The sequence below is a fragment of the Scyliorhinus torazame genome, chromosome 8, assembly GCF_047496885.1.
Source record: "Scyliorhinus torazame isolate Kashiwa2021f chromosome 8, sScyTor2.1, whole genome shotgun sequence".
Taxonomy (NCBI): Eukaryota; Metazoa; Chordata; class Chondrichthyes; order Carcharhiniformes; family Scyliorhinidae; genus Scyliorhinus; species Scyliorhinus torazame.
Genome location: NC_092714.1, coordinates 77995672 through 78013298, shown reverse-complemented (window position 1 = coordinate 78013298; position 17627 = coordinate 77995672). Strand labels below are relative to the sequence as shown.

Sequence of the window (17627 nt, the reverse complement as noted above, 5' to 3'; positions counted from 1 at the left end):
GGTTCACAAGATTGATTCCAGAGATGAAGGGTTTGACTTGCGAAGAGAGATTGTGCACTTTAGGCCTATACTCTAGTTTTAGAATGAGAGCAAGTCTAATTGAGGTATGTAAGATGATAAAAGGTATTGACAAAGTAGACGTAGATTGGATGCTTTTGTGGGGCAATCTAGAATGAGATATCGAAGTTTAATGCTAAGGGGTAGCAGATTTAAAACCGAGATTAGAAGAAGTTACTTATCTCAAAGGGTCATAAATCTGTGGAATTCACTACCCCAGAGTGCGGTGGATGCGGAGACATTGAGTAAATTTAAGGAGGCAATGGACAGATGTTTATTGAGTAATGGGTTGGAGGGTTATGGAGAACAGGTAAGAAAGTGGAGTTGAGGCCAAGAGGAGATAAGCTATGGTTGTATTGAATGGCAGAGCTCAACTCAACTCCTAGTTCTTGTGTTTGAAAGCCAAGATTGCTGAGAGACTAACCAGATACAGCAATGCCAAGATTACCAGTTTCAAGCGATTCATTAGACACCGGCAAAAACAAAAACATCTGCAACATGGATGAAATGAACATGAAGTTTGACATGCGCAGCAGCCAAATTGTTGAGTGGAAAGGTTCAAAAACAGTTCTGACAAAAGCCACAGGACATGAGTAGATAAGATTCACTGCTGCATGGTTGATGGAATGAAAGTAAAGCTGCTGATTAAACTTTATTTAGGCCACATTTGGAATATTGCATGCAGTTTTGGTCGCCACACTACCAGAGGACGTGGATGCTTTGGAGAGAGTACAAAGAAGGTTGCCTGGAATGGAGAGTGTTCATAGAATCATAGAATTTACAGTGCAGAAGGAGGCTATTTGGCCCATCGAGTTTGCACCTGCCCTGGGAAAGACCACCCCACATAAGCCCACCCCATCCTCGTAACCCTACTTAACCTTTTTGGACACTAAGGACTATTTACCATGGCCAATCCACCTAATCTGCACATCTTTGGACTGTGGGAGAAAACCGGAGCACCCGGAAGAAACCCACGCAGACAAGGGGAGAACGTGCAGACTCCGCACAGGCGGTGAACCAAGCCGGGAATTAAACCTGGGACCCTGGAGCTGTGAAGCAACTGTGCTACCGTGCTGCCCCACGGGACTGTTAGCTATGAGGAGAGGTTGAATAAACTCAGATTGTTTTACCACCTACCCTGCACATCTTTGGGTTGTGGGAGCAAAGCCTACGTGCAAACGGGGCGAATGTGCAAACTCCACACGGACAGTGACCCTGAGCTGGGATCGAACCTGGGACCTCGTCACCATGCTAACCACGGCGCCCCCGTTCTGCCTGAAGTTATGGATTGATGATGTATAGAATAGGCATTCCAGTGGCTTGCATGAAAAACCACTTACTAGTGTAACCTCACCCTTAACTACATTAAACTCCACCTGACAAAGTTTGGTTCAATCTCCTAGCCTATTTGTATCCATCTGTAAAATTTTTACTTCCTCTTCGCTCCTACCTTCCCACCTATTTTAGTGTCATCTGCAAATTTTGCCACGTTACACTCTGTCCCTGCTTGCAGATCAATTATATAGATTGTAAACGGTTGAGGTCCGTGGACTGACCACTGCGACACCCCGCTGTCATAATATACACCAGTATATCATGGTGCAGACACACACTGATGGACACACAGTGGGACCAATCAACACACACAACACCGCAGCCAATCACCAGTGAGAGCACACGCACTATAAAGACAGGGGGCATCAGAGTTCCCGCTCATTCGAGTTGCAGCTAGCTAGGAGGACAAAGCTCACAGCCTGTAACACAGACATTCACCATGTGCTGAGTGCATCGACTGGTTAGGACAAGGCAAAGGTATTTAGTTAAAGCTAGTATCGCATTCACCCACAGTCTTGAGTATGTTTAAACAGTTAATGATTCAATAAAATAGTGTTCACTATTTCAAGTGTTGGTGACCTGTATGTGATCCAGAACACCCAACACATCACCTGCTAGTTACAGTTCACCAACCAGAGATGGACCCATCTGTCCCAACCCTTTGCTTTCTGTCAGTCAGCCAATCTTCAATGCAATGTAATCCTCGACCCCCAACCCCTGCGATCTCACCTTCTGGATCAGTCTTTTATATGGCAAAAGTCTTCTGGTGCTTACTGTTCTTGTCTACACAATTCCTTACCTAGTGTCAGATGAAACTTCACAGTCTCTTATCTCCCACTTCCAGTGAAATTACAGAACCACATTTTGTGCATTTCGTTTTCTCTAATGTCTCTTGTGCGAAACCATATCAAATGCTGTCTGGAAATTTATATAGACAATCACTGTAGACATGCTCCATAGTTACTTCCTCAAAAAGTCAGTTGGACAAGAGATATTAATGCTGAGACACTACCCATGAGAGAATGTCTGAGAAGATTTGCAATGACTATTTCAGGTTTCTTTTACTATTATTCCTTATTATAAATAGCTGGTCTCCAATCAGAGCATTGATCCTGAAGATCCCGAACACAAGTATGGTAACAGAGTGGTTATTTAAAAAAATATATATATTTATTGAAGTTTTTTAACACAATTTTTCACCCTTACAAACAAACCCCCCCCCCCCCCCCCCGGTAACAAAATAGAAAGATAACGCACATAGCAAGATATAAACATGGTAAAACGATATGTCACAGAGCTTTGTACACTGAATTCCTCCCGTCCATGCCAGTTTTCTAGATCTTTCATGTGTTCTCTTGCTCAAATACCCCCCAGGCAGACCCCCCCCCCCCGGGTTGCTGCTGCTGCTGACCGACCTTCATCTAACGCTCCACGAGATAGTCTAGGAATGGTTGCCACCGCCTGTAGAACCCCTGCGCAGACCCTCTCAAGGCAAACTATCCTCTCCAGCTTAATGAACCCAACCATGTCATTTATCCAGGCCTCCACGCTGGGGGCTTCGCCTATTTCTACATTAGCAAGATCCTTCGCCGGGCTACTAGGGACGCAAAGGCCAGAATGCCGGCCTCTTTCGCCTCCTGCACTCCCGGCTCATCCACTGCTCCAAATATTGCTAGCCCCCAGCTTGGCTTGACCCGGGATTTCACCACCTTAGATATTGTTCCCGCCACTCCCCTCCAGAACCCCTTCAGTGCCGGGCATGACCAAAACATATGGACATGGTTCGCCGGACTTCCTGAGCACCTCCCACATCTGTCCTCCACCCCAAAGAACCTACTCGGCCTCGCCCCCGTCATGTGCGCTCTGTGAACCACCTTAAATTGTATCAGACTATGTCTGGCACACGAGGAGGAAGAATTAACCCTCCCATGGGCATCAGCCCATAGCCCTTCCTCCCATTTACCCTTCAACTCCTCTACCAACGCCTCCCCCTCTTCTTTCATCTCCTGGTATATTGCCGACACCTTGCCCTCTCCCACCCATACGCCCGAGATCACTCTGTCTTGAATTTCCTGTGCCGGGAGCAACGGGAATTCCCTCACCTGCCGCCTCACAAACGCCCTCACCTGCATGTATCTGAAAGCATTTCCCGGGGGTATCCCAAACTTCTCCTCTAGTGCCCCTAGGCTCGCAAACGTCCCGTCAATGAACAGGTCCCCCATTCTTCTAATCCCTGCCCGATGCCAGCTCTGAAACCCCCCGTCCATCCTCCCCGGGACAAACCGGTGGTTACCCCTGATCGGGGACCACACCGAGGCTCCCATTGCAACCCTGTGCCGTCTCCACTGGCCCCAGATCTTTAGCGTTGCCGCCACCACCGGACTCGTGGTGTACCTTGACGGCGAGAGCGGCAGCGGTGCCGTCACCAACGCCCCCAGGCTCGTTCCTTTACAGGACGCCATCTCCATACTCTTCCATGCTGCCCCCTCTCCCTCCATAACCCACTTGCGGATCATCGCCACATTTGCTGCCCAGTAGTAGCTCCCCAGGTTTGGCAGCGCCAACCCTCCTCGGTCCCTACTGCGTTCCAGGAACCCTCTCCTTACTCTCGGGGTCTTATTCGCCCACACAAACCCCATAATGCTCCTGCCTACCCTCTTAAAAAAGGCCTTGGTGATCACGATGGGAAGGCACTGAAACACAAAGAGAAACCTTGGAAGGACCACCATTTTGACCGACTGCACTCTACCCACTAGCGAGAGCGGTAACATGTCCCATCTTTTGAAGTCCTCCTCCATCTGCTCCACCAGTCTCGTCAGATTCAGTTTATGTAGGGCCCCCCCAACTCCTGGCTATCTGGATCCCCAGGTACCAAAAACTCCCCTCTGCCCTCCTCAGCGGTAGGTCCCCTATCCCTCTTGCTTGGTCCCCTGCCTGTACTACAAAAAGCTCACGCTTCCCTACATTAAGCTTATAGCCCGAAAAATCCCCAAACTCCCTTAGAGTCTGCATGACCTCCACCATCCCCTCCACTGGATCCGCCACATACAGCAACAGGTCATCTGCATAAAGCGGCACTCGATGCTCCTCTCCCCCTCTGACCACCCCCCTCCATTTCCTAGACTCCTTTAATGATATGGCCAAGGGTTCAATTGCTAATGCAAACAACCCCGTCCCACGGTACAGACAAAAATACTCCGACCTCCGCCGATTCATAACCACACTCGCCACCGGGGCTCTGTAAAGGAGCTTAACCCAGCTAATAAACCCTCCCCCGAACCCAAACCTACGCAGCACTTCCCAGAGGTACTCCCACTCTACTCGGTCAAAGGCCTTCTCCGCATCATTATCACGTTTAAGAGCCGCCGCACATTGGTGTTTAGTTGCCTGCCCTTTACAACTCCCGTCTGGTCCTCGTGAATCACCCCCGGGACACAGTCCTCGATCCTTGTAGCCAGCACTTTTGCCAGCAACTTAGCATCCACGTTGAGGAGCGAGATCAGCCTGTACGATCCACATTGCAGTGGGTCCTTGTCCCGCTTTAGAATCAAAGAAATCGTCGCCTCCAACATTGTCGGGGGCAGGATCCCTCCCTCCCTTGCCTCATTAAAGGTCCTCACTAGCAGCGGGGCGAACAGGTTTATGTACTTCGTGTAGAACTCCACCGGGAACCCGTCTGGTCCCGGGGCCTTCCCTGCCTGCATATTCCCCAGACCTTTGCTCAGCTCCTCCAACCCAATTGGTGCCCCCAAACCAGCCACCTCTTGCTCCCCCGCCCTCGGGAATCTCAGTTGGTCTAGGAATCGTCTCATCCCCTCTTCCCCCGCTGGGGGCTGGGATCTGTACAGCTCCTCATAGAAGGCCTTGAATGCCTCATTTACTTTTGTCGCACTCCGCACCGTAGCTCCCCTTCCATCCTTAACTCCACCTATTTCCCTCGCTGCCATCCTCTTACGGAGCGGGTGTGCCAGCATCCGACTCGCCTTCTCCCCATACTCGTAGGTCGCCCCTGCGCTTTCCTCCACTGAGCCTCTGCCTTCCCTGTGGTCAAGAGGTCAAACTCCGTCTGGAGACGTCGCCTTTCCCTAAGTAATCCCTCCTCAGGGGCCTCTGCATATATCCTGTCCACTCTTAAAATCTCCCCACTAGCCTCTCCCTTTCCATGCCCTCTATCTTCTCCCTCTGAGTCCTGATGGAGATTAGCTCTCCCCTGATCACTGCCTTCAGCGCCTCCCATACCACCCCCACCTGCACCTCCCCGTTGTCGTTGACCTCTAAGTACCTTTCGATACACCCCCTTACCCTCCCACACACCGCCTCATCTGCCAGCAGTCCCACATCCAACCGCCACAGCGGGCGTTGGTTCCTCTCCTCTCCCAACTCCAGTTCCACACAGTGCGGGGCGTGACCTGAAATGGCTATGGACGAATACTCCGTTCCCTTCACTTTCGGGATCAGCGCCCTGCCCAGAACAAAAAAAATCTATCCAGGAGTAGGCTTTGTGCACGCGGGAGAAAAAAGAAAATTCCCTGGCCTGCGGCCTGGCAAACCTCCACTGGTCCACTTCCCCCCCCCCCCCCCCCCCCCCCCCCCAATCTGATCCATAAACCCCCTACGCACCTTGGCTGCCGCCGGCCTCTTTCCGGGCCTAGATCTGGAGCGATCCAGTGCTGGGTCCAACACCGTATTAAAATCCCCACCCATTATGAAGCTTCCTACCTCCAGGTACGGAATACGCCCCAACATGCGCTTCATGAATCCGGCATCATCCCAGTTCGGGGCGTATACATTTACCAATACCACCCGCTTCCCCACCAATATTGCCACCCCTCTGTTCTTTGCGTCCAGCCCCGAGTGGAATACCTGTCCTGCCCACCCCTTTCTTAGCCTGACCTGGTCCGCCACCTTCAAGTGTGTCTCCTGGAGCATGGCCACGTCTGCCTTCAGTCCCTTTAAGTGCGTGAACACTCGGGCCCTCTTTACCGGCCCATTCAGGCCCCTCGCATTCCACGTTATCAGCCGGATTGGCCCCCCCCCCCCGCCGACTAGCCATCTTCTTTTCTAGACCAGTTCCGTGCCTGCGCCGCCCTCACCTTCCAGTCCCCCAGACGGGAGACCCCACCCCGACCATCTCTTCTGTGTCCCATTCCCCTTCGGCCAGTGCAGCAGCAAACCCCCCCCCCCAGACCTGTGTCTAGCTTTTTTGCTCCCCCCATAACACTCCCGTAAGTCAACTGACACCTGCTGACTCTGGCTTCCCCCGCCGTCCCATTGACCCCCCCCCCGTGTGGGAATCTCCCAATCAGTGTGCGTTCCTCCATTCCCCCTCCCGCCTTTCTTCCCTGGCGTGGGGAGAAAAAAAAACCCGCGCTTTCCTAAGCTTACCCCGCCCCCTCTGGCGCAGCTTCTGTCTCTTGTCTCTTTTCCCCCATCGCCATCCCCCTCTCCCCCAGCCCGTGTAATATTTCCTGCGCGTGATTAACACCCTATATACAACAACCATCAAACATTAAAAAAAAACACCCTCACAAACCCTCAGTTTGAGTCCAACTTTTCGGTTTGAATGAAGGTCCATGCCTCTTCAGGCATTTCGAAATAATGGTGCTGATCCTTGTATGTGACCCACAATCGCGCTGGCTGCAGCATTCCGAATCTCGCTCCTTTCCGGTGCAGCACCACCGTGGCCCGGTTGAAACCCGCTCTCCTCTTTGCAACCTCCGTGCTCCAGTCCGGGTATATTCGGATCTCCACACTGTCCCACCTGCTGCTCCGCTCTTTCTTGGCCAATTTCAAGACCCTCTCTCTGTCCGCGAAACGGTGAAACCTCGCCATAATCGCCCTTGGCGGCTCGTTAGCCTTGGGCCTCCTCGCCAGCACCCAGTGTGCCCCATCCAGCTCCAACGGCCTCGAAGGGGCCTCCGCGCCCATCATCGACTCGAGTGTCGTGCTCGCATATGCCCCGGCATCGGCCCCCTCCACTCCTTCATGGAGACCCAGGATCCGAAGATTCTTTCTCCTCAATCTGTTCTCCAGGTCTTCGAATCTTCCCGCCCACCTTTTGTGCAGCGCCTCGTGCTCCTCCACTCTCATCGCCAGGCCCAAGATCTCGTCCTCGTTCTCATTGACTTTTTTCTGCACCTCCTGGATCTTTACCTCGTGGGCCTTCTGGGTCATCCCTAGTCCTTCAATCGCCGACAGCATAGGCGCCAGCATCTCCTTCCGCAGCTCCTCGAAGCAGCGCTTGATGAAATCATGCAGCTCCGGCCCACATTCCACTTTGTCCCCGGCCGCTGCCATTTTGTCTTTCTTCCCTTGCTTCTCCCGCTGCTCCAATGCCGTTTTTCTGGCCGTTTCGCTTCTGGTCCGGTCCATAAATGATGAAGAGGGACCTCCCTCTTCCCTTCCCACACGGAGCGTCTTCAAAAATTTCCCGTTGGGGCTCCTCTAGAGAGCCCGAAAGTCCGTAATAGCGGGAGCTGCCGACTCGTGGGGCTTAGCTCCGCATCGCCACAACCGGAAGTCACAGAGTGGTTCTTTTAATCCAGAGGCCTGGGCTACTGATCTGAAGAGATGAATTAAAATCCCAATTTTGTTCACTAATGTCCTTAAGGAAGGAAATCTACCATCCCTATATGGTCTGACCTAAATGTGACCCCAAACCCACAGCAATGTGGTTGACTGAAATGGTCTCAGAAAGCCACTTGTGTATCAAAACTGTCACAAAGATGAAAACCAGGAATGAAACCAGACGGACCACCCAGCATCGGCCGAGGCGCTGGAAACTACTATGGTACATCCAGCCCTCTTAACCCTGCCAAGTCCTCCTTCCTAACATCTGGGAGCTTGTGCCGAAATTGGGATAGCTGTCACATAGACTGATCAAGCGGCATCTTGACATAGTCATACTCATGGAATCATACCATACAATGTCCCAGACACCACTATATGTACATGTTCCTGTCCCACCAGCAGGACCGATCCACCAGAGGTCGTGGCATAGTGGTATACAGTTGAGAGAGTAGCCGCAGCGGCTATGGATGCGGAGAAGGCCTTCGATAGAGTGGAGTGGGGGTACCTGTGAGAAGTGTTGGGGAGGTTTGGGTTCGGGGAGGGGTTCGTTCGTTGGGTTAGGTTACTGTACGAAGCCCCGGTGGCGAGTGTTGCCACAAATCGGAGGAGGTCGGAATACTTTTGGCTGTACTGGGGGACGAGGCAGGGGTGCCCCCTATCCCCCCCTGCTATTTGCGTTGGCAATTGAGCCTTTGGCGATGGCTTTGAGGGAGTCCAGGAACTGGAGGGGGCTGGTGCGGGGGGGAAGGAACACCAGGTATCGCTGTATGCCGACGACCTGTTACTGTATGTGGCGGACCCGGTGGGGGGGGGGATGCCGGAAGTGATGCGGATCTTCGGGGAGTTTGGAGACTTTTCCGGGTATAAGCTCAACATGGGGAAGAATTAGCTATTCGTGATACACCCAGGGGACCAGGGAAGGGGGATAGACTAGCTTCCACTGAAGAGGGCGGAAAGGAGTTTTCGGTACCTAGGGATCCAGGTGGCCAGGAGCTGGGGGGCCCTACACAAGCTCAATGACGAGGCTGGTGGAGCAGATGGAGGAGGAGTTTAAAAGGTGGGATATGCTGCCACTCTCCCTGGCGGGTCGGGTACAGTCGGTGAAGATGATGGTGCTCACGGGGTTCATTTTTATATTCCAGTGCCTCCACATCCTGATCCCTAAGGCCTTTTTTAAGCGGGTCAGCAGGAGCATCATGGGGTTTGTATGGGCAAAAAAGACCCAGAGGGTGAGAAGGGTGTTTCTGGAACGGAGCAGGGACAGAGGGGGGCTAGGGTTGCCTAATCTGTGTGGGTACTACTGGGCTGCCAATGTGGCGATGATACGCAAATGGGTAATGAAGGGGGAGGGGGCGGCGTGGAAGAGGCTGGAGATGGCGTCCTGTGTGGGCACGAGCCTGGGAGCGCTGGTGAATACACCGCTCCCGCCGACCAGGTACACCACGAGTCCAGTGGTGGCGGCGACCCTCAAAATTTGGGGGCAGTGGAGACGCCACAGGGGGGAGGCAGAGGCTTCGGTGTGGTCCCCGATCCGAGAGAACCATCAGTTTGTCCCGGGGAGAATGGATGGGGGGGTTCCTGAACTGGCACAGGGCAGGTATTAGAAGGATGGAGGACCTGTTTATAGATGGGATGTTTGCGAGCCTTGGGGCGTTGGAGGAAAAATTTGGGCTCCCCCCTGGAAATGCCTTCAGGTACATGCAGGTAAGGGCGTTTGTAAGACGGCAGGTGAGGGAATTTCCACTGCCACCAGCACGTAGGATCCAGGATAGTGTATTCTTGGGGGTGTGGGTTGGAGATCGCAAGGTCTTGGCGATCTACCAGGAGATGCAGCAGGAGGAGGAGGAGGCCTCGGTGGAGGAGCTGAAAGGTAAATGGGAGGAGGAGCTGGGGGAGGAGATAGACGAGTGTACGTGGGCGGACGCCCTGGGTAGGGTAAATTCTTCCTCCTCTTGCGCCAGGCTTAGCCTCATAAAATTTAAGGTTCTGCACAGGGCACTCATGACTGGGGTAAGGCTGAGTTGTTTTTTTGGAGCAGAGGACAGGTGTGTGAGGTGTTCGGGGAGCCCAGCAAATAATGCCCACATGTTCTGGGTGTGCCCAGTGCTGGATGGGTTCTGGAGGGGCGTTGCGAGGACTGTGCCAAAGGGGGTAAACACCCGGGTTAAGCCGAGTTGGGGGCTCGCACTATTTGGAGTATCGGACGAGCCGGGAGTGCAGGAGGCGAAAGAGGCCGGTATTCTGGCCTTTGCGTCCCTGGTAGCCCGGCGGAGGATTCTGCTACAGTGGAAGGATGAGAGGCCCCCGAGCATGGAAGCCTGGATCAGCGACATGGCAGGGTTCATTAAATTGGAGAGGGTGAAATTAGGGGGGGGGGGTTAATTTGTGTCTACTACTGCGTTTATTATCGTTTAATGGGGGGGCTTGTATATTGGGGGAATACGTGACATAGCTATGAGATGTTTATTTATGTGTTATTTGTCTTTTTCTTATTTCTGTACGGGGGGGGGGGGGGGGGGTTTCGTTGAAAATATGTAAAAATTTGAATAAAAATATATTTTTTTAAAAGAGTAGCCGCAGTCGTTCTTCGCATTGACTTTGGTTCCTATGAAGTCTCATTGAATCCAGTCAAACAGGGCAAGGAACCTTCCTGCTGTTTACCACCTACCTTCCTCCCTCAGTCGATGAATCAGGGCGCCACTGTGGTTAGCACTGTTGCCTCACAGCGCCAGGGAGCGGGTTCAATTCAGGTTGCAGGCGACTGTGTGGAATTTGCACTTTCTCCCCATTTCTTCATGCGTTTTCTCCGGGAGCTTCGGTTCCCTCCCACAGTCCAAAGGGTTAGGCGGATTGACCATGTTAAATTGCCCCTTAGTGTCCAGAAAGTTAGGTAGGATTACTGAGTTCCGGGGATAGGGTAGAATCGTGGGCTTAAGTAGGGTGCTGTTTCCAGTGGCTGGCGCAGACTTGATGGGATGAATGGCCGCCTTCTGCACTGTAGGGATTCTATGATTGTATGTACAGAGTTTCCATAGGAAATGGAAAGAAGATATTGACGGCATATTTCCATTGACAGAGGAGAAGAGTAAGAAAAAAAAAACATGTTCTTCTGTATTAAAGTTGAGAAATCTATCTGAAAGTCGGTGGTGGCATGACTAATATGCATTAATATGGGAAGAAGAGTTGACCCCCAGAGTATTGGTTTGTCGTTACTCCAGAAAGGCCGAAACCGCATGGTACAAAATAGGAATAAAGGCTGATCAAGGTGTTTCGAAAGAAAACTTTAATGTATCTTCACTACCATTGGCTGACCATGGAACGATTATGGCCAAAAGCCATGTAATTGTTTCTGTTCTATTCAGAGTTCAAAAATAGGGCGGAGGAGAAAAGGCAGATTCTGATTTATAATTCTTGAATTACAATACACCGTATATTGTGGAACAAAATGAAAAATTTATTTGTCTGTGCTTCTAATTACATAGTTGACTTCATTGAATCTCTTTCTAACGTGAATGTTCCATTAACCTTAACCTTCAGCAAAGGTAACTGAACCACATTTAGAAGTTAAAGGATCAGCTGCTTTATCTGTTTTTTTCATTACTTGTTGGGAAATCTTGATGTTCTTGAGCTACTGCACATGCTTTTGACAGTCATTCTCAAAACTTGGACACATTGTCTCTGAAAATAATTTCTTCCTTGACCATAACTTTCTCTTTAATTAAATGTGGTCGGTCCCCTTACTTGATGTCCATAGGGACTGGAACCAGTTCATTCCTCAGGTGCATCTCTGAAGGCAAATGATAAAAATGGAATTACTGTATCCCAGACCCCAGAATATTCAAGGCAGTCGGCTCTAATCATAGTTTTAAAGATTTGTCTTCATCTTTCCAATGTCTCCCTGAGACACAGACAAGCCATAGAATATATGAACAGGGAGGTTATGATGAAGCAGCGTAAAACACTCATTAGGCCACAGCAAGAGAACTGTGCACAGTTCTGGTCGCCACACTAGGAAGGATGTGATTGCACTAGAAAGGGTGTGGATGAGATTCACCAGGATGTTGCTAGAGCGTTTAAGCAATGAAGAGAGGCTGGTTAGGTTGGAGTTGTTTTTCTGAGGGCAGAGAAGGCTGAGGGGGGACCTGACGAGGTGCACAAATTGAGGGATATAGATAGGGAGAAATTGTCCCCTCCGTAGAATGTCAATAACCATAGATTTAAAGTCGGGCAGGAGATTGAGGGGATTTGAGGAAAAACCTTTTCACCCAGACGGTGGTGGGAATCTGGAACGCACTACCTGGGAGGGTAGCCGAGGCAGGAACCCTCAACATTTAAGAAGCATTTAGATGAGCACTTGAAAAGCCATAGCGTACAAAGCTACAGATCAAGGGTTGGAAAATGGGATTAGAATAGAGAAGTGTTTGATACCTGCACAGGCACGATTGGCCGTAGGGCCTCTTTCTGTGCTGTAAAATTGATTCTATGACTCCAAGGATTTCTCCAATGAAGGATTTCAGAATATCTCCTGGAGTCTAAAGTCATCTTTGATTAAGGATACTCATTTCATATGTAAATATTCAAGTGCCAGTATCTCATTAGTTAAATCATAAAGAATTAGTAGTAAATTACTTGTGGTTGTTACACACTTCATGAGTAGAAGTATTTATTGGACATATATTTATTACAGCCTGATAGCAGCTAGTTTACGTTATAGGACTAAACTGGTGTTTAAAGTGTATCATTTGTGCAGATTGAACAATAGTTCTTATAAAACCAAGTTATTACAATAAATAAGCCAATTGAATCTGACGTTATCCCCAATATTGATATCTGATGCACTTCAGTGTAACATCTTTGACAACTGTGCATGGTTCGTTGCTTTAGAGGAAGGGGTTGTCCATGCTGCTGTGTGACCGTGAAATCACAGGTGTGATTGTAGGCTGTTTTTTTTCCTTCAAGTGTTGGTGACCATTTTCTCTTATTATAAGAATGACATCTATGATAGTAAGACAGAATTGATGTGAAATCTGGCGGGGCAAGACCAGATACTTCCCTGGTGCCAGCTTTACACTGAACTGTATCTAAATGGTTTTTCAGCTGTGCTCTTTCTTTGGATAAAAGCAAATACTGCGGCTGCTGGGATCAGAAACAAAAACAGAAAATACTGGACAATCTCAGCAGGTCGGACAGCAACTGTGGAGAGAAAAGGGAGCTAATGTTTCGAGTCTGGATGACTCTGTCACAGTTTTGAGAAAGAGTCATCCAGGCTCAAAACGTTAGCTCCCTTTTCTCCACAGACGTTGTCAGACCTGCTGAGATTGTCCAGTATTTTCTGATCTTTGGGTGACTGATTAATCATTTGCATGGTTGAATGACATTCAAAGAATTAGAATGGCAACACCAGAGGACAAATCCAATTGCGATTTGCAAGAATTTTGTATCATTATTTGAGGTTATATATTGGATGTAATTGTGAAGTTGGACTTGAGTTCATGCTTTTTGTTAAAATTTGTAATGCCTTGACTGTTGCCTGTGTTCAATAGGTTGTAATTCAAGGAAGTGATGACATTGCCAGTAGAGCGATAGACCTGCTAAAAGAAATATACACAAATCTTGGCCCAAGATTGCAGGTTAACCAGGTAGGTGTTCCACTCTGAAGATTGTGCAAGCTCAGTGTTGATTTTTATGAACTTGGAGGTGCATGTGTGTATTTAGAGATTTTCCTGCTGAGCAAATCTGCAATTGCAGATTTCTACTTCAAAACTTTTGCTATCGCCTACTATTGTTAACTAAGTCCCTTAACATATGTTCAGTTGCTTGTGGATGTATGATGAGTAATGGAGGAAAGTGAGGAATGGTGTATAGGAAAGAAAAACTAGTTATGCAGCAAGATGCTGTAAATTGTAAATTATATCCGTTTGCATACCTAACTGCTACAAATATCTGCACAAATAGGTAGAGATTCATGAAGACTTCATTCAGTCATGTTTTGATCGGCTGAAGGCATCTTATGATACGCTGTGTGTACTAGATGGTGACAAAGACAGTATTAATTGTGCAAGGCAAGAGGCAATACGGATGGTACGTGTATTGACAGTTTTGCGTGAGTACATAAACGAATGCGACAGCGACTACCATGAAGAAAGGACTATTCTACCAATGTCTAGGTATGTATATTAGAAGTACTGCTTTTAATTTAAGGTGAAATAATTTCAGCTCAAGTTCTTTATTAATGAGAAATTTTTGTTCATTTTTTCTGATGAAACTGCATTTTGGTTTTTGGATTAAGATCATCGCACTTGAGGGTTTTTGAGTTTCAATTCATTTTTGATCATGCAGCTAATTGATACCCAACATCATTCATGATACAGCTAAGTTTATCATTACTTCATCATGATACACAGCCATGTTGATAACAAGTACTGATAAAAGTGTCAATTTTAGATGTTCTGTTAGTTTGCTTTTCATTTTAGCCTGATGTTTTTAAAGGACCGATTGCATGTTCTCAAAATGGATCTGCTCATGCTGGACTATTCGTATGTAAAGTAACCATTTTTGAACAATTTAGCTGTGGAGAAATATTCTTCCTGTTGATCGGTGGTTTAGTTGTATTGACAATGGTTTCGAAGACGATCAATGCAGTTTCTTCCGAGGTAGAAGGAAGCAGGACCATATTCCGCAAACCGAAAGATGACTTCTGCCTGTTTCATTTCAGTTTAATAACAGACAAAATGATCTTGTCAGCTTCACAAAATGCCACATTTTAACTGTTAAAAAAGTGAGGCCATATTTATTCAAGTAAAATTACATTTTTGAATAATACCCAAGTGACTTAATTGTGATCTCTTGGGTATTCTGAGATTTACTTCAGCGGAGTAATTTTACACCATTTTGCATAATTACAATCGAGACTTTTCTTTTTTCAGAGCTTTTCGTGGAAAACATGTATCACTTGTTGTACGGTTTCCAAATCAAGGACGCCAAGTGGAAGATTTGGATATTTGGTCTCACACAAATGACACCATTGGGTCTGTGAGGCGCTGTATCCTCAGTAGAATAAAAGCGAACAGTGCACATACGAAAGTAGAATTGTTTATTGGTGGCGAACTTGTAGACCCTGCTGATGATCGGAAATTAATTGGGCAGTTAAATCTTAAAGATAAAACAGTAAGTATGTTATTAAATATATTTATGGTTAGCAGTGACTATAATCAATGAAGCTGGACTGAAATAACCCAAGTTAAAGTGTCACTAATCCCCATTCAGCAAGAAGGAGTTGTCTTTTTTCCTAATTTTCATGAACCTTTTTGGATTTGATTAATTTGTAGATTATCCATCATATGTTTTTTACTTCAGAATTGATTGCTAAAATTGTGGCCAGTTGATTGTGTAAGAGGAAGAGAGACTTCTTAATTTAAATAGGAAGGCACACCATGGGCAGTACGATATCCTGAAGATCCATAAGATACATGATGTTGGCTGTTTGGCAGAATAGTTTTCTGCTGTGTTTTGGCTCTGATTTGGTTATTTTAGGTTATCCCCGCTTTCCTACAGATCAGTGCTATGATAGTGCCAGTCCAGGTGATTAAAATGCTGCAACTGATCTGAATTGTCCTGACAATCAGTGACACATTGGGTGGGGACATGAGTTATCTTGAGGAAATTTAGTTACATGCAATTCATGCCTTGCCATGATTAAACTTTGGTTCAACATAAAATTATAGCCATCACGTCCATGTGACGATTAACTGGCATGAAATCTAAATATTTATGTTGCTGTGGACAAGGCAGGGAATCAATCTAAGTTGGCCCAACTAAGTGGATGTGTAACATTTGCAAGTTCCAAGCTTTCCTGGTGGGGGAGGTGGAATAGCCATGCTAAATTGTCCTTAGTGTCCAAAAAGGTTGAGTGGGGTTACTGGGTTACGGGGATAAGTTTGAGCTTGGGCGGGGGTGCTCTTTCCAAGGGTTAGTGCAGACTCGGTGGGCCAAATGGCCTCCTTCTGCACTGCAAATTCTATAATTCTCAAACACGGTCACGAAGATCCTCCAATTTGTCTGAAACCCCTCTGCTGAGCCCCTTTGGCTCATAGTTTATCTTTTCCAGCTGCAGAAAGTCGTGCAGGTCACCCAGCCAGGCCGCTATCCCCGGTGGCAATGTCAACCGCCAATCCAGTATAGATTTGTCGCTGAGCAATCAGAGAGGCGAAGGCCATGACATCGGCCTTCCTCCTCTCCATGAGCACCGGCTATTCCGAAACCACAAATATCGCCACCAAAGGATCCGAGTCCACCTTCTCCCCCACTATCATTGCCAGGAGCACGAACACTCCCGCCCAGAATCTCTCCAACTTTTCACAATCCCGAAAAATATGCACATGATTTGCTGGCCCCTGGCCACACCTCTCACGCACATCTGCCACCCCCTGGAAGAACCCGAGTCATATGTACACCGTGTACAACTTTAAACTGTAACAGACTCATCCTTGCGCACGAGGAGGTCGAGTTCACCCTCTCTTCATACTCCCTAATTGATCTCCCCTCCCAACTCTTCTTCCCATTTTTCCGATAACTGCTTCACCCGCTCCCTGCTCTCCCAGACACCTATATATATCTCTAAATCTTCCCTCCTCTACCACATCAGGAAGCAGCAGTCACTCCAGGGTGTATTTCGGCAACCTAGAGAACTCCTTCCAGACCTTTCGCGCAAGGTCTCTTTCCCCCCCCCCCTTCCAGGTCAAACCCATGATTCTCACACAATGGCGTTAACACCGACATCCCCTCCATCCTAAAATGCCTCCTCAACTGGTTCCAAACCTTCACCGGGGACTGCACCATCGGGCTCCCTGAATACCTACTCGCCGCCATTGGCAACACTGATTGTCATGATATTCAAACACACACATCATGATAAACACACCAACAGACAAATCAGAACACACACCACCACAACCAATCACAGAAAGATATAAAAGCACAAACACGACACCTGGTGGTCAGTATTAGCTGGAGAGGAGGACCAGGACAGACCTGCTACACGACACACTCAGGGAGACAGCACGTGCAGAGTATCCAGAACAAACTGTATTATAAGAGTTAAAATAAAATAGAGTTGTACCACATACAACTGTGTTGGCTCATCTGTGCACCAGAGCACCCAACACCACACTGATGGCCCTTAAGCTGGCCCCCTTACAAGATTCTCCTCCAACCTAACCCATTCTACCCCCTCTCCTTCCCACCATCGCCGCACCTTTTCCACATTCGCCACCCAATAATAATGAAGCAACACCAACCCTCCCTGCTGCCTCTGCCTCTCTAGCAGAGTCCTCCTAACCCGTGGCGCCTTCCCATGCCCATACAAAGTTCAAAATAATTGTGTCCAGCTTTCGGAAAAATGCCTTCGGTATAAAGATCGGGCATGTCTGAAAACTAAGCCGGAACCTCGGCGGAATATTCATTTTTAACACTTGGACTCTCCCCTCTAAAGTCAATTGCAATGTATCCCTCCTCCTTAAGGTCCCCCCCAGCCTCATCGTCCATTCCCTTGCTACCTGAATCCCCAAATACCTGAACTTATCCCTAGCCACCTTAAATGGCTACTCCTTCTCCCCACCCGCCCCCTAAATTGGTTCACTGTCGCAACTCATTCACCGCGAACACTT

General features: G+C 48.4%; 1 protein-coding gene across 2 annotated transcripts in view; it reads left to right on the top strand.

The window, feature by feature from the left end:
- Nucleotides 1-17627, top strand: part of usp9 (ubiquitin specific peptidase 9) — a 442510-nt gene that overhangs the window by 204842 nt on the left and 220041 nt on the right. For both annotated transcript variants that reach the window (XM_072513863.1, XM_072513864.1), the window contains exons 17-19: nt 13506-13605; nt 13922-14129; nt 14889-15129. In XM_072513863.1, coding sequence (XP_072369964.1) covers nt 13506-13605; nt 13922-14129; nt 14889-15129 — 549 coding nt within the window. The remainder of the gene's footprint in view (nt 1-13505; nt 13606-13921; nt 14130-14888; nt 15130-17627) is intronic.